A 26,699-nucleotide genomic window follows, 5' to 3' on the forward strand; every position below is an offset into this window, starting at 1 on the left:
TATGGAAAGACGCTGATTGAGTAATAATTGTTCACGGTCTTTGAAAAGCTAGTAAAGGCTCTTAAATAACTGATTGATTGTTTAAAGGTCATTAACAATTTTTACAGAAGCATGTAAAGTGTTTGAAACATGACCAAACTGTAGCTCTTGCTTCAGGTATTTTCTTCTATAAAACATGTTTTGGTTTCCTGTGGAAGACTCACATTACTCACATCCAGGCATGCAGACATAATTCCACCTGTGGCTCCTCATCTGTTTCCCTACCCTCCCTCTTCCTCATCTCCAGATCCTCGGGTAAAAATATGATGTTTTGCATTTCTAGATTGGGTGAGATTCATGGTGAGGCAGATCTATCCCAGAAACTGTGGATGTTATGCTCAACTTTTAATGAAGGTGCCTGTGAGGAAAGCTTGGCTCCATCACTCTCCAAAGTTCCTATCTCCAGAGATACACAAGCCCAATGAAATAACATGCCCACAGGGGATATGAATAGGATTTGAGTCATTATATAACAGCAACAACATAAATCAGACCTTTATCTGTGCACATACACCCTGCAGGTCTTCACATCGCTCATAGAAACACAAAGCGTTCATGCTAGAGATCAATGAGAGCTCTGATTATGAAGCAAAACAACAGGATCTGTCATTCCATGTATGACTGCTTCTCTCACTTATACAGAACTTTTAATCCATTATAAATGTATGTGTCAATTATGAATGCAGTTAGTCATGTACAGTAGGCAGCATCAATGTTGAATTCAGCCTTTTATCGAATATTGCTATTCGGCAGGGGATTTGTACAGCATAGGGGTTTGTGTCTTAAACATTCAGCTGTGTTAACCCCATTGAACTCACAAAGGGACAAAACAGGAGAACTTCAACGGAGCCTACAGAGTCACTGTCGGGTGTTACCATGGTAACAATGGTACCTGGAGGAGGGGTGGAGTGATTTGTTCATATGTGGATGTGTGTTGTGGATATATTGCATCATAAGGTGCAGTTTTTATTGTTTTTCTCCAAGTGTGTCCTCACTAACAACAATAAGAAGTACAGGATCGTGGCTTTGAATGGATCAAAGTGTTTCACTCTGCCTGCTGTCCCGCTGCAAAGATCTGCAGAGACCTGCACACAGAGCACAGCTTACAGTCTAAACATAGGAAGTGTTATTTGCTTTTTGTGACATTGCTTGTATTACTGCTCCACAAGGTTATGTGTGAAGGAATACGTCAGGAATACCATTATTTCAGCTCATATGGACACTAACATGAGTTCAACTCTTAACCTAAGAGAGTTTCTGGTGTGACAGATGAACCTGCACTCACCAGTAATCATTTGTAATTTGTTTATGCTGCAGAAGACAGAGCACCCAAAATTATCATCATGACGGATGAAGACATATGCAGTACTCGGTACACCTATTACAAAGTCATTTCCCTCTGTGATTGTTGCCTTTCACACTTAATTCATGTTGTTTCTTTCCCCACTGTGTTGACTCTGTTGTGACCATGCTGTTTATTTTTAGATAAGTGAGGAGGAGGAAATGAAGTTATTATCTGGTAACACTCTGTAATTATTTAGCAATACAACAAAAACAATAGCCTTGAGACACAACATAGAAATTAGAACATTCTTTAATCTGTTTCCTGCTTTTTCATCAAGGACAGAAACTAGTTTAATAATGTTGGTTTATGCTGGCTTTGACAGAAGCATAATTAATGCAGAATGGAACACCTGTGTGATTAAAAACACTGTTTGTCCTAATACTGAACGCAGTAAATGACGCACATGGGCCCACCAGTGTCCAAAAATACCCAGAAAATAAATCACTGGATCAATATTTTTGGTTCATGGTGATGTTTTGATGAGTCCACAGTAAAAAACAAACACTTCACAGTTTCAGGACTTACACACCTACATACCACTGATATCAAGAGATGACACATTACCACAGATAGCTGTTACATGCCGCCCCCCCAAAAAATCTCAGGCACCATAAAGATTCATTGAAACAGGCTCATTTTCTCTCTGAAGTCAATAAATGCATCCCTAAAAAGTTACTGTGCTAATAGCTGTCTTTCTTTTAGCTAAACAACTTCACACATCCATCCAACACCTCAAGTACTCACTTACAGGCTACACACTCATTTATCAAGTTAATATAGCCTCGATTGTTACTCAAATATTGGTTCAAATGCTTTAAATCCTGTGTGAATTCCCTCTTTGTCAAGCTCACTGAGCCTAGTCTGACTTCTTTTCAGCCTCTTATTTTCCTGTTCTGAAGAGACTGAAGAGAAAGAAAATGTTTTTTTCACATGTATCTTACACAAGCTACCATTTTACACAGATTTCCCAAATATATACTTTCTTAATATCCAATATTAATCAATTCCTTATTACTTTTTACACAGGAAGCTCAGTGGAGTCTGAAGCACAATGGTACCAAAAGATGGTCAGGTATTATTTTTAATGGCTGCCCTGAATCAAGCGTTACACACTGTACCACTTATACAAGACTTACATATTTTGTAACCTTCTCCCACCATACTCCCAAATTTGAATTCATGCTCTGGGAGGTGAACACTTCTCCTTCTGTCCAGTAGAGGGCAGCAAATGTCCTTTAACAAGCAAATAGGATTTAATTTTACACACTGATGAATGGGTGTAGTCAGAGATTTTCTGAACATTCACATAAACATCACAATAATAAGAAGACTATATAAACTTAGTACAAAGTATTTTATTATAAATGTTTGAAACACTACAGCACATTTGTGGTTATAGTTCTGACAGAACGGCTAAAGAAAAAAGTAACAAAAATAAATACATCTGCAGTGACAGAGAGATGTGATGAATTGAGTTTTGGGAGCTCATAATGTACAAGTTCCATCTTTTTTATATAATCTTTTGCTTTCAAGAAATGATTCGATTTAGAAATTGTCTCCGACTTCAGAATATAGTGTGTCATTTCTTACTGATTACTACAAAAAGTCACGGTTTCTGGTATTAGGCTTCCTTTCTTAATGCACATTACTGTATTTTCATGGAATGGCTGTAATAAAACATTAAAATTCATACTGCATGACTTCTTCTTGGTCAAAGGGCCTCTTGAGAGTTTCAAAGTCCATATTCATAACAACATAATTCCTACAGTAACATTTCACTAGTTTATGTGACAAAAATACATGTATACACAGCATCTATGGCATCTCAACCATGTGCCAATGCAGGAAAAGCAGACTGGCTCTCTGGGTATCACGGACCAAAGAATGAACAGCAATAGATCAATCGAAAGCTTCATCACCGTTTCTCCACCAATCATTTCATTATCTATAAGTTTAGCTAGAACAGCAGAAACTTTTCACCTCCAGTGCAGATATACAGAGGCACGGTCACTCAGCACAGATGATGAGAAACAAGCCCCCAAAAGATTGTCATGGTAACAGAGCATTTCAAAAGCATCATCATCATCATCATCCACTCATTCATATCATGCAAAGTAGAGCCCCAAAGTGTGTTAGAAAATAACCAGAGAGCAAGTTTTAAAAGACTATTCAAAAGTGTAAAAATCATTTTCTAGCAATAAAAATACTGCTTGTTCCATTTACATCCCAACGTTTGAGTTTCTGTCATTTTAGGAAAATTACTTCAGACACTTATATCTGATTACAAAAAAAAACAAACAACAAAAAACAGTGGAATAAAGAAAAACAATGCCATTAGTGTCTTAAGTACACAGTACACAGTGTGGCGTGGAAAAATAAGTGAGGGAGTCCCTCTGCTGTAGATACAGAAAAGTGCCAGTTGGGCCAGAAAGAGTTCATAGCTGATCCTTCATATTGTTTGGTCTGTCCTTGTCTCTTCATTTCAGCAGTGTCCTTCTCTTCCCCAGTCTGTTAAAGCCTGTGTGTGTTATGTATGTGTATGTGTATGTGTGTGTGTGTGTGTGTGTGTGTGTGTGTGTGTGTGTGTGTGTGTGTGTGTGTGTGTGTGTGTGTGTGTGTGTGCATTTTGGAGTGTTGTGGCAAACTGAAATGTGCAGGGATCTTTGTGTTTTAAGCCAAGGTTCTCTGTCTTGGCTTTATTCTCGGGTAGAGCTGTTGGAGAAAACAGGAGGACATGAATCAGAATCTGTTTATTAGCCAAGTACGTAAGCATACAAAGAATGTCTTATTGTTTGCTCCCATAAACGCAACACAGAAGAATAAAAATAGTACAAGAGTAAGGTAATCATAATGAAATAAGCAAAATAGTACTAAAATTAAATATTTAAAAATTTAAAATCTATTTACAGAATGGAATAATACTAGTTTTGAAATGGGATATAAAACTTGAAATGACATGTTGACTGTACTAAGGAAATATGGACTGCACTACAGAGAAAGAAATGAAGTATATGAAATATATGAAGGTGCAAAAACAAGCAAAAATGAAACATCAACATCAATGCTTCTGCATAAAATAAATACACTTATCATAATTACAGTTTCACTGATTCATGACTCACCCCTAGGAGGTTGCGGGGAATGTAACCCTCAGTGTCGCCCATGCGCGCCCACCACCATTCGATCTCGTCCTCGTCTTCTCTGCGGACGATGGTCATGCAGTCTCCCTCTCGGAACGACAGTTCATCGGGGTTTTCACCTGTGTAGTCCCACAGACCGTAGACCACGCCCCTGTTCATGATGCCCATCTTCTCTTGCACACCTGAAGGTGTAAAAAAAAAAGCACACAGAAAAATAGTCAGCACAAGGGTTTTTGTCTGGACAGAAACGACGACACAGGACATAATAAAATGAAAAAGTAAAACGGTAAATAGCTTGCATAACCTAAATTAAAAAAAACTAGGAAATAAAATAGCTTTCACTGACCGTAGAGGAACTGAGAACACTGGGTGTAGCCTTCCTCCATCTCTTCACATTTATCAGCTGCCGTCTGCATGTCACTGTAAGTCATAGCAAAGACTGCTGCGCCAGACTCCACCAAGAACTTGCACACTTGCACATTATTGCAGGATGCAGCACAGTGAAGAGGCGTCCTGTGTTTGAGGTTGGGTGACAAGGGAAAAAAAAGGAGGTAAGAAAAGAAGAAATACTTTACCCTGCTGCTGTGAAATAGTGCTGAGTTAAGCCAGAAACAACTTATAAGACTTTAAAAAATGCTAAATTTAATGATTGGATTAGGTGATTTTGGGTCAGAGCCAAGTACGTTACACTACATTCAGATTTCTGTAGTTGTAACTGGATCATACTGCAGGATGAAGGAGTTGAAAAAATCCTACATGTTTGATATACTGTAGACAGCTCTCACTCCTCTGTGGCTCAGTACTGATCCAAGACATCAACCATGGCAGCAGTAAACTTACCAGCCGTCACTGTCTGCAGCGTTGACGTTGACACCAAACTGAACCAGAAACTTGACAATCTCTGTATGTCCAGCACAGACAGCATTGTGCAGAGCAGTGATGCCTTCATCGTTGGGTTGACTGGGATCCTCCACCTGGGTTTGAGAAGTTATGAGGGGTGAAGTTAGACAGACTTTAATAATACTTTAATAGTACTAAAACTTAATAATAATAATAATAATGATAATAATAATAATAATAATAATAATAATAATAATAATAATAAGTTTAAGTTTAATTTTATCCTCAGAATAAATGTGAAATAATTGTATTTTTAATCATTTTTAGTACCGTGGTACCCTACAAATGCAGCAGAAAATGTGTGTAAGAAATTTGCAAATGAGGAATGTTGTATACAGTAGCAAATACTGAGAAACATACAGTCAAGTTTATATAATTAATAATATCTTGTGGAGAGAAACTCTTACCTCATAGATGATTCTCTGGACCAGGTCAAACTCTCCCTCCAGAGAAGAGTCCAGCAGAAGAGCCAGTGGGTTGAACTTCACTCTCATTTTGTGATCGATGCGTTCAGAGCCAACCTTGCGCAAATTTGTCCTCTTCCCCTAAAGACACAAGCATAATTACGCATCACGCAAATGATCTTAAAACAGCCATTAAAACACAGAAAAAAATAAATATAAATCTAAGACGTGAGACTGCTAGAGCCCACTTCCTGCTGAGGTACAAGTGTCCGCTCTGTGCTGTGTTCAATCTGGACTGAAAGAAGAGGAGGGACTTGTTTTTCCAGGTCTTAGTACATTGCTAATCCAGTTCATCAGCACAAGCTGTAAGAAACAAATCCATTTCTCTAAAAAGATGATTATGCAACCTGATTAGGAGCATTTCTCCATCAGTGAAGTTAAAAAAATATTATGTTTCTCAACAGCTCTTGAAAGACGGTGACAAGAGGAGGGTATGTGGGAGGGGAAAGAAAATGGGTCATAACACTGATTTCTTATTGGTTCGCCTTTTTGGAGTAAAACCTGCCACCTCACCATAAAACCTGTTTAAAGAGGATCACTAAGAGCTTAACAGCAAGAAAATGTAAACTGGTGTTTATTTTCAACACAGAATGCATCTGAGTAAATGAGAAGGAGGTGAGACGTAACAGGAATCTGGAGGGAAAGTGGGGTGGGTATCCGCTTAGTGTAAGTAGAATAAGGCCCATTTTCTCCAGAAACAATAGCAGTACTTGATAGGTATTATTTCATTATATAACATCAGATCAGGTCACTGCTGTTGACCAGAGGGCTATTAAAAAGTATAATGTGAAATCTAGAGCCTGGGCTAATTGTAACCCATGACCTGCCCCTGTGGAACTAACAAACAAACATGTGAGGGGATTTAAAAACACACGTAGCATTAAAGCAAACAAGGATTATCTATACTGTGGACTCAGGTATGTGGTGACCACAGCCCTTAATACCGTGACTGATCAATATACCCGTCAACAAACACAAACTACACAAAATGAAAGCCACTAATGATGATGATTCGTACCGGTGGCAGAGTGACTTGACCAGTGACCTCTGGTGCTTTCATGTTAAAGGTGTCCTCTCCCAAGCTGTCCTGCTCTGCTCCGCTAGGGTATGGGGGTGGTGGGTAGGGGGGGAACTCTTCCAGGAAGCCTTCTGGAGGTGGAGGGGGCAGGTTGGGCATTGTGTCATCCAAGCCAGCAGAGGGTGGTGGTGGGAAAAGGCTGTCATCTGGTCTGGGGGCTGGGTGGGATGGTGGAGGAGGGGGGATAATGTCTTCGCTCTCTGGGATTGTTGAAGGTGGTTTGGTTTGTTCAGCAGGGGCTGGAATGATCTGAGATGGCACTTGTCCTCCCTCCAGAGACTGTCCCGCCTCTGATGGGTGGTTCTCTGCACCACTCAGAGGGCCTGGAACATGTGGCCCCCCAGATCCCTCCGCTGCCTTCTCTGCCTCACTGGCATAGGTGGGAGTTGTTGGTGTAGTCACAGTGGTTTCCATAGCAGCCAGTGTGGTCTTCTGATAGAGGAGTTTCTGAATGTTGGGACCAGCAGGGCCCTCTGGTTCAGTGATGGAGCTGCGTTTCTTCAGGGGCCTGGGAGCATTGTAGAGCTTCTTTCTCAGGGCTTCCAGATCCCCGTCACTCTGATGCCGGTAGGGGTTGGAAATGAAGGGGAGAAGTTTAGTGGGGCTGAGGGGCCGGGGGATACGCTCATTCTCTGGTTGAGAGCTCTCAGATGGGCTGGGACCCACGTGGTAGGCTCCGTTGTGGTCCACCTCAGATTCTAGGGCCGGGGAACGGCGGTCCAGATAAGGGTTCTCTGGGTGTTGAGAGCCTCCACTGGGGATCACTGGTTTGCCGTACACTACAAACACAAACGTAGAACACAAATGTTAAGACTGCAAAGTATGTAGAGATGCTATCTTGTGTTACTTGTTAGATGTAACGTGTGAAGGGTCACTGAAGGTCTCATTACCATCGATCTTCTTTCTCTATCACACTGTATGAACTACTTTCTTGGCCCTATTTCACTGTTCCTTTCCCTGCTGCTTTTGATTTGTAACTTCTCAGTGAAGTGAAATGGATTTATAAAACTTTCACAACCAATTATGACAGAAAAAACACAAAGCAAAGCATTATAGCGTGATGAATATGAGATGAAGCCACATTACCGCTGCCTTTAACACGTAATTACAATGAAATTTTAATTATGAGATAGATTCTGTATTTAACCCCTGCGACAGAACAGAGCCCAAAGAAAGAGAACTTTAAATTGCATCGAGCAAAATCTGATAAAGATATATTATTCTTTCAACCAAGACACTTCTTGTGTTATTTGATGGCTGTAAAGAAACCTGCTTGTTCCTGGTCTCTTGTTGAATTACACATTTTTTCTCTTTTCCTTGAGTATATTTACAAAATAATATTCATCTAATAGAGTTAGTCTGCATTTTAAGAAAAAATCCTCTGAACAGACTCAAGGTTGGAGAAAAATTTCTTCCATTTCATTTCCACAATTTCAGTCAGAAAGTAGCAGGTATGGTTGCTTGTGATTGTGTTTCAAAAGGGGAGATGTAACAGATGGCTTTGCCTCTCTAGCTGCTCCTCGGGTCAGTGACGTGTGAACATTTTCTTGTCAACCTGGAAAACATTACAGCCAGTTCTATTTGTTATAGTGTACCGCCCTCCTGGCCCGTACTCTGAATTTTATGAGTTCTTAGAGTTTTTAAATCAAGTTTAGTCCTTACAAATAAGAGGTGATTTTAATATTCATGTGGACGTCAATAATGATAGCCTTAGCACTGTGTTTATGTCAATATTAGACTCAATTGGCTTCTCTCAGAGTGTAAATAAACCTGCTCACTGCTTTAACCACACTGTCGACCTTGTTCTGGCATTTGGCATCGAAATTGAACATTTAAAAGTCCAGAATTCTCTTTTATCGGACCATTATTTAATAACCTTTGAATTCCTATTACTGGATTACACGCCATTAAGCAAAAATATCTTCACTAGATGTCTATCTGATAGTGCTGTAGCTAAATTTAAGGAAGTGATTCCATCAGCTTTTAATTCAATGCCATGTCTAAACAACAGAGGACTCTTATGCTAACTTGAATCCCTCCCAAACTGATTGTCTTGTTTATAATGCTGAAGGCTCACTGCGAATAACACTCAGCTCTATTACCCCTCTAAAAAAGAAGATAATAGAACAAAAGAGTTTAGCTCCATGGTATAACTCTCAAACTCGCAAATTAAAGCAAACATCACAAAAACTCAAAAGGATATGGCGCTCCACCAAACTGGAAGAATCTCGCTTAGTTTGTCAAGATAGTCTTAAAACATATAGAGAGGCCCTCTGTAATGCCAGAGCCACCTATTACTCATCATCAATAGCAGAGAATAAAAACAGCTCTAGGTTCCTTTTCAGCACTTTTGGTCAGACTGACAAAGAGTCATAACTCTATTGATCCATGTATTCCTATAGCTCTCAGTAGTAATGACTTTGAGCTTCTTTAATTCTGACTATTAGAGACAAAATTCATAACCTCCTGCCCTCAACAGACACTGATCTATACCCAAACACAGGAAGCATAAAGAAATTGTGAGTTATCTTTGATCAGGATACGTTTGGTCTCAAAATGATGTAGAAAAACTAGTCAACCCTTTTGTTACTTCTAAGCCGGATTATTACAATTCCAATTATCCAATTATCAGGCTGCCACAACAAGTCTCTAAAAATTCTCCAGCTGATCCGGAATGCAGCTGCACGTGTACTGACAAAAACTAGGAAAAGATCATATTTCTCCCATATTAGCTTCTCTGCACTAGCTCCCTGTAAAATCCAGAATAGAGTTTAAAATCCTTCTCCTCACCTACAAAGCCCTCAATAGTCAGGCATCATCATATCTTAAAGAGCTCATAGTATCTTATTACCCTACTAGAACACTGCACTTGCAGAATGCAGGCTTACTTGTGGTTCCTATAGAGTCTCCAAAAGTAGAATAAGGCAGAGTAGAAAGAGGCAGCTATCAGGCTCCTCTCCTGTGGAACCATCTTCCAGTTTGGGTCCGGGAGGCACCCTCTCTATATTTAAGAATAGGCTTAAAACTTTCCTTTTTTGATAAAGCTTATAGTTAGGGCCAACCAGGCTCACCTTGGATCAGCCCCTAGTTATGCTGCTATAGACTGCCAGGGGACCTCATGAGACACTGAACTCCTCTCTCCCCCTCTCCCTCTCCATCTGTACGCATTCATGTCCCATTAATGCATGTTACTAACTCCTGTAGTTTTGAGCTTTCTCGTCTCTATCCTCTCTCCTCCTGTTGCTTTCTGCAAGTATTTCTACCTCCCGAGGTGTAGAATCTGTGATTGCAAGCCACTCACTACCCCTGTGATCCTGCTCAATACCCACTGCTACAATTATTATTATAAGTCTTATTAATCTACTATTATTATCATTATCATTATTATACTACAGCTCTACCTGGAACTTGCATTGTGCTATGCTCTCTTTCCTCCTTCTATTTCTATCTCTCTCTCCTTCTCCTCCTACCCCCCAACCCAACCCAACCAATCGAGGCAGATGGCCGCCCACCCAGAGTCCGGTTCTACTCAAGGTTACTTCCTGTTAAAAGGTTTTTCCTTACCACTGTCGCCAAGTGCTTGCTAATAGGGAAATATTGGGTGTGTGTAAATAGTATTGTAAAGAATACAGTCTAGACCTGCTCTATATGAAAATTGCCCTTCTATTATAATTTGGCGCTATATAAATAAAACTGACTTGACTGAATATGCTGAATACAACAACAGCAGGGCAGATTTATCCTACAGTGAATATATAGTTATGTTGTTCACATCCATTACCTTTAGATATGACTTTGTCACACCTTGTTTTCTACTCCAACATTAGTCATGAGATTTAATATCACCATTCACTCCACTCAAAAGGATACTTACTTCAGACAGACTTTGTGCATTACAGTGGATTGATGCTTAAATCAAAGTGTGATCTTCTGTTTCTACATGTAATCCATTTAAATGCACTGGCTATAAGCTTGTTCTAACACAGGATCCTGTAAGATGTGACTCTACATTAAGCAGTGAGCTTAGAGACAAAGCATATTAGAGAAGATGGTGCTGTTATGACTGGGCTGACTAATAGAATTTAATCTATTCAGATAACCAATGGCCACATTCATCTGTGTTCACATGATCAGCTTTAGATAAAGCTTTACAGTACACTCAACGTCACTGTCCACACAGCCATTTAAAAAAGTTATAACAACTGCATATTCTTACCACTGACAAATCCGTTGGTGCGGCTCTGGGCCCTGGTGAGAGTGCCCTGCAAACCAGGCTGGAATGGCTTCCCTGAACCAGGCTGCTGTGTGTACATGGAGTAAATGGAGCTGGCCGCTAAGGTCTGGGGCTTACTCAGGTTGGTGTCTTTGGAGGAGGGCAGCTCTGGGGTGAAGGGCCGTACCGTGGCGGCAGGTGGAGTGTCTTGCTTGGGGGGTAGGGGGAGTGTCTGGCTCTGTGAGGGTGGGAGAGGGCCACGGCCCTGTGCGACCTGAGGCTGCTGGCTGTGGGGCTTGGCTTTAGGGAAGGTGCCTGTGTTGAGGCCTGGTTTGCCATAGGGCACAACACCAGGGCCTTTTGGTTTGGTAGGGACAGGTGGAGGCACCTTGACTGGGGCCTTGAGAGCAGACTGAAAGATGAGAGAAGAGAGAGACAGAAAATTAGATGCTAGGGTATATTGTTGCTGGTAATAAACAAATCTGACCAATTAGGTTTTCCTGTGAAAATGAAAGGAGTGTGTTTTTTATTCCCTCTCACCTGAGCATCCCTGACCAAGTCATCACTGCTCTGATTTTTTCGGAGGGAGGTGGTGGGAACCTCCGTTGGCTCAAACATGGAAACAGGACGCACCTTCCTGTCCTTCTTCAGTTCCGTTTCATCTAACCACAGACCACATGTAGAGGCAGCAATCAGTTTTGGCTCACATGTTCAGACACATAGTGATTCTGTGAAAAAACAGAACAAAGGCCCCTTTGGAAGCTTTTGTTCTGCCTTATCAACAGTTAATATTTTGGCCACAGTTACAGGAAGGTATTCCAGGGCAGTTTCTGTGGAAATGCTGTGTGTGTTTGTTTGTGTACATTAAGAGTGTGACTGCTGGTGATTGCATCTATGTATGTCCCTTACCTTGCTCTGTTTGAGAGTTAGAGTGAGAGGTCATTCGTGGCAGTGTTGAAGCTGGACCATGACCGTTGGTGTTGGACTCTGGACCTGCAGAGCTCCAGTCTGCCAGCTTGGATGATTGAAGGCCTGGGGGATACACAGGAGAGGGGGAAGATCAACAGAAAGTTGCGAAGAAGAACAGAGCATCAGAGTGGATTTTGTAGCATTTTGCCTCCCTCTTTACTCATTATTTGTTTTTTGGTTGACTGACTAAGACCCAGCCAGTGGCCATGCATGTCCGCAGACATCCACAGTCAGATGAGCCACAAAAGCACAGGGCTCTGTGCAACTGGCAAGATTAGCATCACATCAAAGCTGGTTAAAACATCATTTCCATCGCAGTGCCTGCAGATTGTAGTTAAATGCTCCCTCTCGAGAGGTGTTGTAAAAATACTCCAACAAACACACACACGTGTACAGCGTACAAGACCTGATTGGGTTGGTCAGAATCCACATAGAATGTCAGTTCAACTGAAGGTTATGTGTTTGTTCCAACTGACCCATTTAGAGCGGCAGAAAAAGAACTGAAGAGAAAGCTCAACAAACACGCTTTAACAAACAGCAGCAAAACAAGCAAACAGGACCAAAGATCCAGCTAGGAAATGATGAAAATATTATCTTTTCATATCTTTCCATATTTTTTCAGTGAGTCACTCGCATGAAAAATAAACACATTGAAAGAAAGCCGTTGAGGAGCACACACGCACACACAAACACAAGTGTGTACCTTTTCTCTTAGCCCGCAGCTCTTTCAGAGGCTTAAGCAAGAACATGGCTTCTGAGGAAGATGCATTCAAAAGACAAGAAAAACAAAGTAGCCTTAGAGCTCCAGATCTCCCTTTGCTCTAGACATGCTGTTGGCTGGGCCCAGGCAAGGGCCCCCCTGAGGGGCCATGCAGAGACCAGCACAACCCCTAGGAGCCTGCCTGATCCTCTGCACAACATCCCGGTTAGAGAGAAACTGGCAATGGGTGTACACTAGAGCAGATTCCTCTGCCTCCCCGCCCATCCCTATCTCTCTTTTTTCCATATTGCAAATCAACTCAGCATGCAGAAATAATTGCGTGCAACATCCTGACAGCTTGGGAAAAACCTGTTACATTTACTTCCTGTATGTGTTTTGTTGTTTTAATAGGAATATATGGGCTGATGAGGATGTTAAGAGAGAGAGAGGGAATAAGGACGGGGGGTGGTCCCTTCTGCTGTTGTTTTGTAATGACTAATTTTGGTGTTGGATCATTCATTTTTAATAGCATGAAGCGCACTGCTGGCCCACTATCCACTGGGGGACTGATTTAAGAAAGGCTAAGAGAGCGAGTCAGAGATGGAGCGTGTGAGAAAGAATTACTCATGGAGGATGGCACAAAGAGCATCTTTAAATGAGATATGTTGCTCTGGTCCGTCATCCATTTGGCCAGACGCCCTATATTACACAGCACACATGCTACTGCAGTCCATGGGGAGAAGATGCTGGTGCAACAGCAGCTTACTCTGCACCATCTCTCAAACTCGACTTTAAAATTTAAAAAATGACGATAAAAATAACTAATTAAAAAGTTATTCTGTAAAAATAACTTCTAGATCAGATACGTTGTGTGCTCAAAAGCAAAGTCAGACATCCCCGTCTGTCTCTTCAAGTTTAAAATCTAGATTTTGCATCAATAGTTAGTTCAGATAAAAAGTCAGGACTGATCTTCTGAAAAACTTTGCAGTCGTGCTCAGCTTTCCGCTAACCTTCTGTCTCTGTCTGTAAATCAATGCTTTGTAATTTGGATTCGTTTGACTACAAAGCCCTGACTAAGATGCAGAGTATTAATCTGAACCAAACAACAAACACAATAATGGAAGCTCATATTTACATAATTCTACAGGCTGGTCATTACGGTGAGCATTAATTTGAAACATTCACTAATTTGCCTGTGAATAAATAATGACTAGTGTAATGTGAGCTGGTATAAAGAATGGCACAGAAACACACACCATGGCAAAAACACTGGTTCAAAAAGTCGTTCACTCACTGCAAAACATATAAAAGTTCTTCAGAAAAATTCAGGAAAGTTGACGAAAGATTGTAATGTTCAGGTTCAGCAATACTAGATCACAACACACCATCCAGGATGGCTACCTTCTGAGCTCAGAGTGACATCAGCAGGTGTCCCAGAATCCTCTGCTCCTGCTGGAACCAGGACAGTCTTGTCATATTTTAATTAAAAAAAACAAACAAAAAAAACCAACCATACCTGACTCCATGATGACACAAAAACAAATGAAGGGCACACTTGTAATTTCTTTCTCTCTCTACTTGGCTCGTACTCTATCGACCTTTAAATTCCTCACTACTATATTTGATCTGGAAATGTAAGCTTCATTTTTTAACTCTGCCGCTGAGTGAGCTGTTGCTGACTTAACTTTGGCTAACTAAATTATATTTAAAATGACAGACAGGACAAAGTGGAAGCCTGCTGCCAAGTAGGCCCCAGCAGACACCCACGTCATGGTCAGAAAGGAAAAGGCTTAAGTTCTGAGATGAGAGGCTGCAGGCAGTGCGTTGTCTCTGGTTGCTCACCTGTGCTGGCCTTGTTCTGCGGGTCGTGGGCTGGTAGGGTGGCAGTACCGTCTGGGTAAGCTGGTTTTACAAGCAGGTCGTGTCTCACTTGGCCCCGGGGCATAGTGGACGACTGGATGTATGGGCCGACCGCTGCCACACGAGACGGACCTGACTGCTGTCCGGCTTGGCCATCAGAGGGCAGCTGGACAGTGAAAGGGTTGGAGAGAAAAAAAAAACACAAGAAGAGGCTTTTAGAGCAGCAAAAGTCAGTGAGAGTAAGATGAAGTACAGTAAACAGTAGATACAGAATACACCTTTAAGACACATAAACATATAGATAACAGAATGATAACAAAAAAAATTATATGATAGTTTTGGTGATGGCACAAAAAAAAAGTGTTGGGATATTCAGCTCTGACTCAGTCAAAACCAGTATCCAATGATCAAAGAAAGCATGCTGGAGTTATTGTTCATATGGGAAACACTAACAACACTAAAAATCTAGAACATTTGTAAGGCTGTAATACTCAATGCATCCCAGAAAAAAAATTGTATGGTGAATGAAAAATGGACAAACAACTATAATGTTCTTAGATCTTTGCCACTTATGAGACAAAAAATGTAAACTTTGGCCTGAGGGTGGCGCCAGAGCGTGCAATATTGTTACTGCAATAAAGTGAGTTATCATTTCAGTGGCATGACGTGTTTAAAGGTTTTAACCTACAGTACATGTGGTGTTTGCTGAATGGTCATTACAGTGAAGTGAAGTGGAGTGACAAGTGGAATTTTACACCTGCCAGTGGGTGAGTGGGGCTTTATGTAAGGTTGATAGATTACAGTAACTATAATTTATCCTTTGAAGACCATGAATGTCTGTGGAAGAACTAAATTGTATGACAATCCACTCAACAGATGTTGATGGAGATGTTTTCCGGAGACAGAGATGTTTTACTTTGTTTGGACCATAATGTTGGATCCTCTGAGCTCCACCTTGAACCACTCACTTCAGGTTTCCAAGCAATTACAATGACTACAATATATTGCTTCAGGAAGACTCATGGATTACAGTTACTGATAAAAGATTTATCAAACATTAAAGTTCTCTAATGCCAGTACCATGATGCTTGTTATAGGCACATGCAATGCAGCCCCATGCTTTACAAGGATCTTAAAGCAACTAGGATAGTGGTGGGCTCTCTTATCTTAGGAGTTAGAAGACACGTTATACAAACATCTTACATAAGAAATGAAATGCCAGTATGCTCTATATCCCCAAACAGCCTAATTAACTTTCACTTCAGATTTTGGTTAAGCGTTCCTAAACGATCTTTCAACCCTCAGATAAAACTTATCTTACACTTCTGATGGATGACAACACACTGTGTGCCTTTAAAACAAGATGAACATGGTTCACTATGCCTGCCAAGGGTCAAAACAACTAATGAAACCAAGTCATGTGCCAAGTCATACTGAAGAGATGAGATCAGAGAAAAAAATAGACACAGATTTTCAGCTCCAATGCTAGTTTAATTACCTGAGGATGAGTGTCTTTTGAAGCCCTCTCTTTAACAGGATACCCATTCTTGAGAAAACAAAAGCACAAACATGCAACAGCAGTTCAAAATACCAAATAATCCCCTTTTTTCCAATCTAATATCACCCATTTCTTAATTCCGCCTGAGCTACGTTACTTATATAGTGCGATGACTCGAGGCTGGCAGCTCTCGGACTACCTCTCTCCAGTCAGTACGGTAATACGTGCTTGTTAGCTGATGTCAGACAGACGCTTGCTGTTTGGTTAGAGGAGAGAGCAGCTTGGATGGAGTGCGTCTTTGTGCTGGTGTAAAAAAGGCCCTCTCATTATGATTCCAGGCAGGCTGTGGGTAAATCACCTCCTCACTAGGGCCTATTCAGACCTTCATCTCTAAAACACACACACACACACACACACACACACACACACACACACACACACACACACACACACATACACATACACACTCACATGCGCGCACACCTTCGCCTGTTCTGTTTCTACTTTAGTATAGATGTCAAGGTGACATCAAAAGAGAAACTGGGCTTCTTTAAAGCTGGATTAGGGTGCAAGTTTCTCATTTATCTAAAAGGCTTCCAGCAGAGCTTCAGAAGCATACGTTAAATCGCCATTATTTATTATTTATGTTCTAACTTACAGGCCATTTTAGATCTTGTACATTGCATCTTCTAAGTAAACATTGCATGCTGCATACTAAAAGGAGGCGATTTTTTGGATCTACAGCACAGAAAAAAACATTTCTGATGGCACTGAATACAAACAGCTTGGTGCTTTGCTTTACAAAGTTATGAATCAGCATTAAATAATAAAAAAAACAATCTTTATGGTTAATTGGTTGCATGTTAATTTGGTTGAAAGAAAGAAAGTTAATGTTGAAGGCCAATGAAACACCCTTATTACAGTAGGGTCCAAAGGTCCGCAACAATGGTCTCTGACTTTTGGACCCTACTGTATGTCTGATTTGATTGGGAAAACATAATTAAAGAAAATACTGCATGGAGGACAGTAAAATTATTTGTGTTATTTAAGAAGGTGAAAACATAAAATCATCCAGCATCCTCTCAGAATGATTATGTTTCCTTTTTGGTCACCTTACAGTCCGTGCCTTCTCTCCCTACACAAGTATGAGTTAGATCTTCACTCAAACTCAAGCAGTGAACATGTTAATTTCTCTTCCACACGGTCTACTTCATAGATGGGTTTGTTGACTCTTTACTATTTACAGCCCCATGGCAACCTGTGTTCAAAACAACTCGTGGAAAGGGGAGAGAGGAGCAGAGGAGCAGGGAGACATCGGGCAGTGAGCTCATAGCCAAAACCATTACATCCATTATGGAGAGTACAAAGACTTGATTATTCAGCTTGCTGCTTTCTAGTATGTGTTTAATCTTGTCATGTAATTAATTATAAATTGTGCTTTAAAAAGCCAATTTTTTTTAGTTGTTTTTTTTTTTTTGACAGTTGTTTGCCTTTAAGAAAACTGGTTATTCGTTTCTTCCTGTTTCTGTCAAGAGTGCAGCCAGAAAAGATAGCATCTCCCCTGACATTCCTGCCTGTCTGCAATGTCAGCCTGCACTCATTACTCCCCTACTCATCTTCAAGAGTTGTTTCTGCTGAATAACACAGCTGAGTGAAGTGAGATGCAACTCCGTGACATGATCAAAACAATGATCAATCCCCACCAGCTTTTTTTCAGACAGAAAGAGATCAAAGAATGGAAAAAAAAGACTGAGGGAGTCTCTAGGTTTTCCCACACAGAGGATAGCAAGTTATAGGAGCCTTACGTTGGCATGGATGAGCTCTGAATGCCAGGGCATCTGAGGCTTCCGGAGGTGAAGACACATACAAACAGCCTTTATTATGAGGCCACTAGGGGGAGCTTTGATCAAAACCATTTCTAACAGTTATTACAAGCCATGATGAATATTAGTGTCCTGACAAAACGTGAGTCACATTAACAATTAAAAGGTAGGTCAAGGCCTTTCACAAAATGTAAAAGACGTTACGTGAGGGTGCTCCACATCCTGTTGTGTGCATGCTTTTATGTTGTTGTGTTGTCTGTGTATGATAATACTTACAGGCAAGTTCTCTTTCTGCTGCAATGCTGCCTTCTTCTTCCACAGCCGATCTCGGAGCTCATTGATCCGTTTGTCCATGGCGGCCACCTCCAGGTTGCGCTTGTTCAGGCTCTCTCTCTGCTGCTGCAATTTAGAGTTCTGATCCTGGTTGAGCTTGTTCCTCAGCTGACCACCAAGAAGGATAAGACATAAGGACAAAGAAGAGTTAAACATTTGTACTCATTTGGATTGGATTGTGGTAGTGTGATCCTTATACTTGTTTATCTCAGACACTCGCGCAAGCACACACCTGCAGCTCCTTGTAGAGGCGGTCTAGTTCAGCCACAGAGCTCTGGTTGTCATGGAAGTTGTCCATCTTGCCATTTTTGAGCAACTCCAGCTGTAGGCTAAGCTCCTCCACCTTGGACGCCGCCATCACCAATTCTCTCTGCTTCTGCTGGAACAGGTTGTTCATCTGCTCAATCTCCTCAACTGTAGAGGGAGAGGGAGATATCATGAAGACAGACAGTCAAAGACAGACTTTGAGTAGTATCCATAATAGCCATAATCTTGTAAAATCACCCATTTACCGGAAACATAAAGAAAACACAACGCATCCTGATTTGACATCTCATTTGAGTTAAAGTCACATGCTTCCAGTCATATAATATTCCAAACAGGCATCTAATTATGAATTCAAAAATCCATGAGCTTACCCAGTTTGCCATTGCTGAGGCGTTTCTGCTCCACTTGGCCCTTGAGGGCCCGGACCTTCTTGAGCCGACTTTCTTGGTTCTCGATGTTCTCCCGGAGGCGCTGTAGCTTCTCCTGCTCAGACGCCTGCTGCTGCTGACGCTGCTCCTGCTGCTTCAGGTAGCGCAGCCGCTGCTCCTGGAGAGACAAAAGGGAGGAGCAAGGGAGCAAGAAACAAAAGTCATAAAAATAATCAAACAAATAAATCCCTTTAAACTTTTATGAGCGGTCCATGTCTAAGCATGTTTTTCTCAGCAGCTATTGTCCAAGTGATGTCAAGGCACTGAACTACACACTGTGGTAAGATGTTAAGAGGCTTACTGCTGTAGGAATATGATTCCTTAATGTAAATCTCCTGTTACTATAAATAGGTTACATAAGGGTTAAGAAAATATTCTGTGAAACTCAACAGTTTTTAACTTTCAAAATCAATCATCAGTCTTGAAATACGTGCTTTAAAGCTGACAGAGCTGTCTCAAACAGGTTCTGAGATGAACCAAACATTGTTCCAGGTGATGTGTGCTGATGGCAAAGCCTGTTTGTTTACTTGATTTGTGTGCAAGTGTACGTGACTAGTTTAAGTTACATTCCTTGGCTTGCTATAGTATCCTCAGGCATGCACACTAACAGTGTTTGGATCAGAAAGCTAGAAGTGGCTCAAGGACACATAGGTTACAGCCTGCAGGGATATTATACAGGGAAACAGAGAAAGAGATGACTCAGTAAAATTATGTTTTCTGGATAAAAAAAAAGACACAAGTTAAGTTTTTTTTATAAAGTTATCTTAATACAGTATACATGTCTGGATCAGCAGAACGGAAACATTTAAAAGGTGCCTCAGGAAGAACCCAAAAAATGCGTAGGAGTAAAAATGGTCAGCCAAGTATTAAATTATAACATGTCTATTTTCTGTCAGATGCCTTTCTACTGTCATTAATAAATCCTGAGCAAAGTGAGAAACAAGCCCTACGCAAGAGAAAAGAGATCTTCAAATACCGGATGAGTCCTGTGCAGTGAGAACCCAAAACATTCATAATATATCAAATTATAAACACTACACCTGCAGCCATCCGCAGTTCATCTCACCTGTCTATCACAAGCTCCACATCTGAGTATCATCATTTCCATAAGTGCACAAGGCTTGTTTTACATACAGTACATTTCTTCTGTGTACCAATTTCCCACTTTCTCAAAATAACTCCCTCTTTAATCTCTTTCCACTATTTTGCCTCTCCTTCTCTGGCTGTTACTTTCATCTCCACCACTTAACCTCTTAACCCCCTGTATCCACCCAACGTTCTACCAGCCCATCCCCCCCCTTTCATCTCGCGCTGTCTCTCTCTGCACCTTGGAAGCGAGGAGTTGCTGTTGAGCTTCTATCTGCTGCTGCTGTCTGGCGGCCATCTCTTGTAGCTCAGCCAGCGTCATATCCATCCTGGGTGTTGCCACCTGTGCAGGGATAAATAAATAGACAAAAGGAGTGAGCACATGTGAACAAGAATGCACACTCATCCTTGTATTCTCCTTTTGTTTTTAAGAGTAAATCAACAGTGTGGCCTTTAAGTCAGAAAAGTAACAGACAAAATGTTTTCAAAAGCCAAACACATGTGGAAAGATGATCAGAGCATCAAAATACCTTTAACTTCCTATTCAAACCATCAAAAGAGGACTGATGTAGCCCTTTGTTGTGATTTCAAGAGTTGTAGTACAAATGAAAAAGAGGAATACATTTTTTTTCGTGAAGGTGACATTCTCAACTTTGTAATTATCTCAACATTCATGTCCCTGTCATGATGCCCTGATTAATTTCTAATTTGCATTCATACACTGAAGGGTGTTTTTGAATGGAATTAATTGCATCCCTTAGCAAATCATCCAGACGGCTTGTTGTTAAGTTTAGAGAAGCAACATACGAGGCCAAAGAATTTGTGTTAATACCAAAATATATGACCCACATGATGGTAATAAAGTACAAATGGAAATGTCTTGGTGACAATGCATCATAATATCTCCCACCTGCCATGAGCCATGGAAACTACGGTATATATGTAACTCAAATTTTATTTCAGTGAGGTGCAGCAAAAAAAAAACAAAAAAACAACCGTTCCAGGTCTTCAAGGTACGGATAACGCAAACATCATTTGTGCTGAACTGTGTCAACTAAAATATTTCATAAAAATATATATCTGGCTGGATTACTTAAAACGTCTCATAAGAAGACAGGAACTCACCCCATTCTCCATCCTTCTGTCTGGGGGACCCTTCACTCCGTTTCTCTTCGGTTCTGAGCCTCTTGACCCACCTGAGTAAGCAACATGATGAAAAACCCCATCAGACATCACAATCTCTTACAGAGCTGCATGAAAGGCCACTGCCTCAGTTTAGTCCAAGCCAAGACACAGAAAACTGGGTAAACGATCAGCCTTTACAGACAGCTGTGAAAAATGATTGGAACTTCCTCTCGCCTTTTTTTGTCTGTCACTGTCTCTGACAAACAAGCATACACAGTTAGGTGTATGCCCTCCTCTGGATTTGCTGCAGGGGCGGGTGTAGATTTGAAGAAAGCAAGTCTGAGACTGGCTAGTGCTGAATGGTCTTAACTCTGGGAAACAACAGGGATCAGTGCTCTTTGTGACTTGCAATAATCTCAGGATTTAACCTAACACATAACAGCCTGTGAGTGGGTCCCACGACTGTATGTGTACGTGCTTGTCTGCCTACATGGATGCACTTATGTCCGACATGCTAGCGGCATTTGACTGCTGGGGGGATCTGACAATCCAGATCTCATCTTTAAAGCCCTGGCCCATGACCAAAGCCCTTTAGCTTGCATAATGGTTTTAGATGACCCTTGACAAACAGTAAGTATGTTAAATACATAGACTGTTTAAGTGTTATTTTAACATAAGACCATGCTAAGACTCAATGAGAGACTTATTGTATGAAATCACTCATCTAGCTCCATACAGTGGAGAGTAAATTTGCTCCTCTGACCTGTATATAGTTGCAGCATCAGGGTTGTGCAAACTTCTAACTGACTTTTAAATACTTATAGTTTCCATAAATGAAAACTATAGAAGGTAATACAGAACTGTGTTACAGAGACTGAGCAGGGCTGAGCTAACAGTGTGGGAAAACAAGAGTAGGCTAAGATAACAGGAAAGGAAAACAGCCATCTAATCCCTGGGCCAGACTCAAGCTGTGAGGGGTAAAAGGGCTTAGTTACGCAACTGGGGGCTGAGAGGATAGCACACGACCAAAATACTAGGGTTTTTTGTGTTCCTAAGAAAACTGAAAAGTAACAGGCTTATGACGATGTGACTGGGACACCCTGCATTCAGCCTGGCCTCTACCAGTATGGCTAAATAAGGCTTGTTCAGGGATTTGAGGCCTGCTAATATAAAACCCTTTCCTGGATAAAGGCAGTCTTAGAGAACATTTTCCAAACCTCTGCAGTGTAGAGAGGAGAGGTGGACTGGTTCAAAACAGGCTGTTAATGAAAATTTCCATTCCCGGATAACCTCCAGAGAGGTTGTATGTATGTTTAGAGGCTGCAGGCATCTCTGGAGTTTACCAAGTCTGTGTCAAATGTCTTTTCTCTGGAGGACAGCTCTTGCCCAAATCATGACTCTTATGTGAGAGAAGTAAACCCTCACTTGTGTTTCATTATCTGTTGCATGCGTGGGTCAGGGTGTGTGTGTGCGTGTGCATGTAAATGAACACTTACCCGACTCCCTGCTAGGGGCTCGGTTGTGACGCAGAAAGAAGCGCACCTCTGTCCTGTGTTGTCCCCATCGTTGGAGCACATCCAGCATCCTCTCCCCCTCACCTACAGCTCGCTCTGCAGATGTAATACATAATAACACCTTAGGGCTCAGGGCTGGGGTAAAAACACACCCATAAAATGAATATTTAACATTTTTAATTATATTAAGTCGGCAAGATTGGAACATGTGACAATACCAATGTAGGTCAAGTGTGCGTGTGAGGTTTGCTTTGTGAATCCTATCCAACCCGTAGCCTGACACTGCCGGCCTACACTGAAAAGAGGTTCATTTCCTCAGCATCATCTGCAGCTGGTTGATCTCTCTGAGCAATGACCTCAAGGAAAACAACTGTGATTGTGATGTCAATTATTGTGGCTGGTACTGAGCCAAAAAGCTCATCATCCATTCCTGAGACATTTTCTCCAACCTGCATAAGACCATTTCATTATATAAATGGACTGACACGTTACAGTCAAGTAGAGGTCAATGAAGCCAATTTATTATAACGACAGGACTGCAAAACAAATCAGTAAGTACTGTAATGTACAGATTATCATTAGCTTGAATCTAAACTTGATGCACAATGTCACTGATGTGTTTTCAAGGAGAGACAGCAATAATGGCCTGCAGTGAGAAATGGCTGCATAGTGAGACAATCTTTTCAGCAGTTAGCAGTCTCCTTTCAGGCTACTTGTGGAAGTACTCAAACACAATAATTGGCACTTTCTTCGCTCTTATAGCAGCATCACCATGGAAACAGTTACGCACCCTGGCTCCTTGAGTTCTGATTTTGAATACTTCCTGACTCTGAGAGATGGGGAAAATGGGGGAAGGCATGAAATCTCAAACCCTCCCTCCCACCTGAGAGATGTGGGAGATGTCTGGGTGGTTGTGTTTGTTACAGGGATTATGGGCTCTACTTCATTTGCATTTCAGAACCAAAGGAGATAAGCCCTTCAAAAAGAAATTACCAAGCAGTTGACCACACGGCTAATCTCCATATATGGTCTACTTCAGAGAAGCCATTTCCCTCTAATTAAAGGAAGAACACAAAGTGTCTGTACAAGGAACTCCTGTCCCTTGGGATACAGACATGTTCCACAAACAAAACAGCACGTGACGGAAAATCTCCTGTTTTCAATGATGAGTAGATGGATACAGATAACACCGAGTAAACTGGCACAGTCGCTCACCAGATCCGCGCCACATCTCAGACAGGTGGCAGTCCGTCTCCCCTGGCTCCTTGCACAACTCCACCACGTCCCGGCACAGCGTCTCCGGGGTAACGGGAACCTCAGTAAAATGCTGGTCATTGTTACTGAGGTATACTGTCAGGAACATCTGAGGAAAGAGAAAAGCAGATGGCAGGACAAATTAGACGGTTAAATAACAACACAAGATGGAGGATCCTGGTGGTGGAAGCAGAATGAATGCTGTAATTCTCTGAAATTGGTGTCTTATTATGTTTTATCGTGTGTGTCCTCTCATGGTTGCAGTGATTCACAATCGTTGAAAAAACCTATTTTATAACGTGTTTTATACCACAATTGACTGCTGAATCCTTGCTCCTCTTAACCGGCTGGTTGGGGCCACAAGTAATCAACAACTGCAGTGAAAGGCATTTCCAGCAATTGGCTAGGCTAAAAACAAGTATGTTACAGGCCACATTTTGACCTTTGTCGTGGCTCAAAAACTGACATCCATAGAAAAGTTTGGTCTCATCTTCAACTGGAGCATCTGCAGATTAATTCCATACCTGATATGTTATGATCCACTAAAGTTAAGCACAGTACAAGGTGAATAAATCTCTGTTTTTGTTGTTCATCGCCATCTTGACTGTAAGGGAAACCGGGTGGGACAACTGAATGAGATTCAACTCTTCTTTGTTCGGGAGGGGAGAGGGAGGTAGGGAGGGGTTTTATTTTGTGTGGTATGTTCAAACAAAATGTTCTAAATAAATAACCGTGTTTAAATTGAGAAGTTTGGATTTGTTGTACCCTGACACACCTAGTGGAGATCTGCACGCTACTGAATGCACTCTTCTAGTCTTCTTATGGTTTGATGTGTGTGTGTGTGGGCGTGCGTGCATGCGTTGACATGTGCGCTTTGCTGAAAGCAGTATCAGTGTCCCAACCCTCATTCCTCTATGTCAACACAGAAATCAGAGGCCAGCTTCCAGAATTCCATTTCACCAACTACGGCTGTCACCACCGTGAGAGATCTCTCAATCCCAACACACACACACACACACACACACACACGCACACACGCACACACACACACACACACACACACACACACACACACACACACACACACACACACACACACACACACACACACACACACACACACACACACACACACACACACACACACACACAAATATCCCTGCCAAGCACTCTGAAGAAGCAGAACTGGAGACCTCTGGAGAAGCCGAATTTGTAAGTCTGTGTGACTGACACATGGTTGAGCCTGGCTTACGACTAAAGAGAAACGGACTATCTCAATGAAGCTGTCACTGATAGAAGTGGAATGTGGAAGTCTTCGGTTACTGCAGCAAAAAATAAACACACTGAAACTGAGCAGAAAGTTGAGCTGTCTAACAGCAAGCATCTTTAACGTTCAAAACTGAAACTATGACAGCTAGTGTACTGCTGACAAACATTGTTCAAGAAAGTTTCAAATCAATATTTATATAGGATATTATTTATTTTTATAGCTATAACAGGCATCAGGAGTCCAGTCTAATAAAAGAATGTCAAACTATGGCCGTGACAGTCAATTTACAGATACAAGTCTGGGAATTTAATGTCATCTTCTGCCTGCGTGATGCTTTAAAACCTATACAAACACTGACAGAAGCAATGAAAGTGAAAAACGTAGTCTGTCTGTAGTCATAAACAGATGTATGCTTAAGAGGCTTTTAGGGTCGTGTCGTACTATGCTTCCAGCTGTAATCTGATCACACGTTAGAAGCTGGAGCTTTGATAAGGCCGTAATAAAACCAATATTATAACATGAGTGCCCTAGGGCGTGCCAGGACCTGACTTATTGAACCGTTTGTTTCAGCTCCGGATTTTGGCAGACAATGTAAAAGTATTCACAGTGACTTCAGTGGTTGCTGCAATGGATAAGCAGCAGCAGCCAAAGAACTAGAATAACCTGGAAAGCATATAATTGTTAGGATAGTATTGTTTTTCCTCTCTCATTGTCTGAAACCCCCAGGTTAGACTGTCAGATTTTTCTATTCTCAGTAGGCTGCCGTGAATGGCCGTGCCTACAGGGGCATGGTGGGAACATCAGGTCAGCAGGGTCACAGACACAAAGGGCTTGGAAAGGGGGCGAGAACATGCAGAGCAGCTGCAGAAACAAAAGTATTTGTGTTGCTTTTGAACTGCGGGGTGAACTGAGCAAAAGTGCAACAGCTTTAAGATAAGTGGCTTTATTTCCCTTTTCCTCTTCAAATGAAACTTCCTGAGTGAGTGGGCAGGTGACATGTTTCCTCTGAAAAATCTCCATAGAAACGATACACAACCGGACCAGGTTTGTTTGACGCTGTGATGAGGGGAACGGGAAGGAAGTAAGGGGTGATGGTCTGACTCAGAGGGCATGACTCAACTGGTTTGTTCCGTGGGGATGTAAATGAAAGATCCCCATCAATAGAGCAAATCAGTAGCGGTGACTCATCCTTGTCAGTAATCTACAGTACAGGAAGCTGTGAACAGACTGTGTTCATCACTGCCCATGAAAGACCTAATAGCTCTGTGGTGGAAGACCACCCAAGAGAAAAAAGTCAAAAACAAGACGTATCCTCCTATCAGCTAATCAGAAAGGTTTTAGTGTTTGTGGTACGTAGTTGAGAGCTAAACTGAAATAAGTTACCACAATGAAT

At 41.5% G+C, this 26,699-nt stretch overlaps 1 protein-coding gene across 3 annotated transcripts in view; it reads right to left on the reverse strand.

The window, feature by feature from the left end:
* Window positions 1-2,719: 2,719 nt before the first annotated feature.
* Window positions 2,720-26,699, reverse strand: part of tp53bp2a (tumor protein p53 binding protein, 2a) — a 33,913-nt gene continuing 9,933 nt past the window's right edge. The window contains exons 3-22 of one of the 3 annotated variants that reach the window (XM_044372621.1): window positions 23,998-24,145; window positions 22,765-22,878; window positions 21,269-21,339; window positions 20,385-20,486; window positions 19,001-19,175; window positions 18,595-18,776; window positions 18,306-18,470; window positions 16,207-16,254; window positions 14,691-14,874; window positions 14,250-14,300; window positions 12,852-12,902; window positions 12,089-12,211; window positions 11,720-11,841; window positions 11,183-11,591; window positions 6,907-7,745; window positions 5,832-5,969; window positions 5,365-5,498; window positions 4,871-5,037; window positions 4,507-4,706; window positions 2,720-4,096 (exon numbers count right to left, since the gene is read on the reverse strand). In XM_044372621.1, the coding sequence (XP_044228556.1) occupies window positions 4,055-4,096; window positions 4,507-4,706; window positions 4,871-5,037; window positions 5,365-5,498; window positions 5,832-5,969; window positions 6,907-7,745; window positions 11,183-11,591; window positions 11,720-11,841; window positions 12,089-12,211; window positions 12,852-12,902; window positions 14,250-14,300; window positions 14,691-14,874; window positions 16,207-16,254; window positions 18,306-18,470; window positions 18,595-18,776; window positions 19,001-19,175; window positions 20,385-20,486; window positions 21,269-21,339; window positions 22,765-22,878; window positions 23,998-24,145 (3,465 nt within the window). In that variant the 3' untranslated portion in view covers window positions 2,720-4,054. The remainder of the gene's footprint in view (window positions 4,097-4,506; window positions 4,707-4,870; window positions 5,038-5,364; window positions 5,499-5,831; window positions 5,970-6,906; window positions 7,746-11,182; window positions 11,592-11,719; window positions 11,842-12,088; window positions 12,212-12,851; window positions 12,903-14,249; window positions 14,301-14,690; window positions 14,875-16,206; window positions 16,255-18,305; window positions 18,471-18,594; window positions 18,777-19,000; window positions 19,176-20,384; window positions 20,487-21,268; window positions 21,340-22,764; window positions 22,879-23,997; window positions 24,146-26,699) is intronic. The other 2 variants (XM_044372622.1, XM_044372623.1) reach the window with 2 other exon arrangements.

This window comes from Thunnus albacares, chromosome 14, assembly GCF_914725855.1.
Source record: "Thunnus albacares chromosome 14, fThuAlb1.1, whole genome shotgun sequence".
In the NCBI taxonomy this organism is placed as follows: Eukaryota; Metazoa; Chordata; class Actinopteri; order Scombriformes; family Scombridae; genus Thunnus; species Thunnus albacares.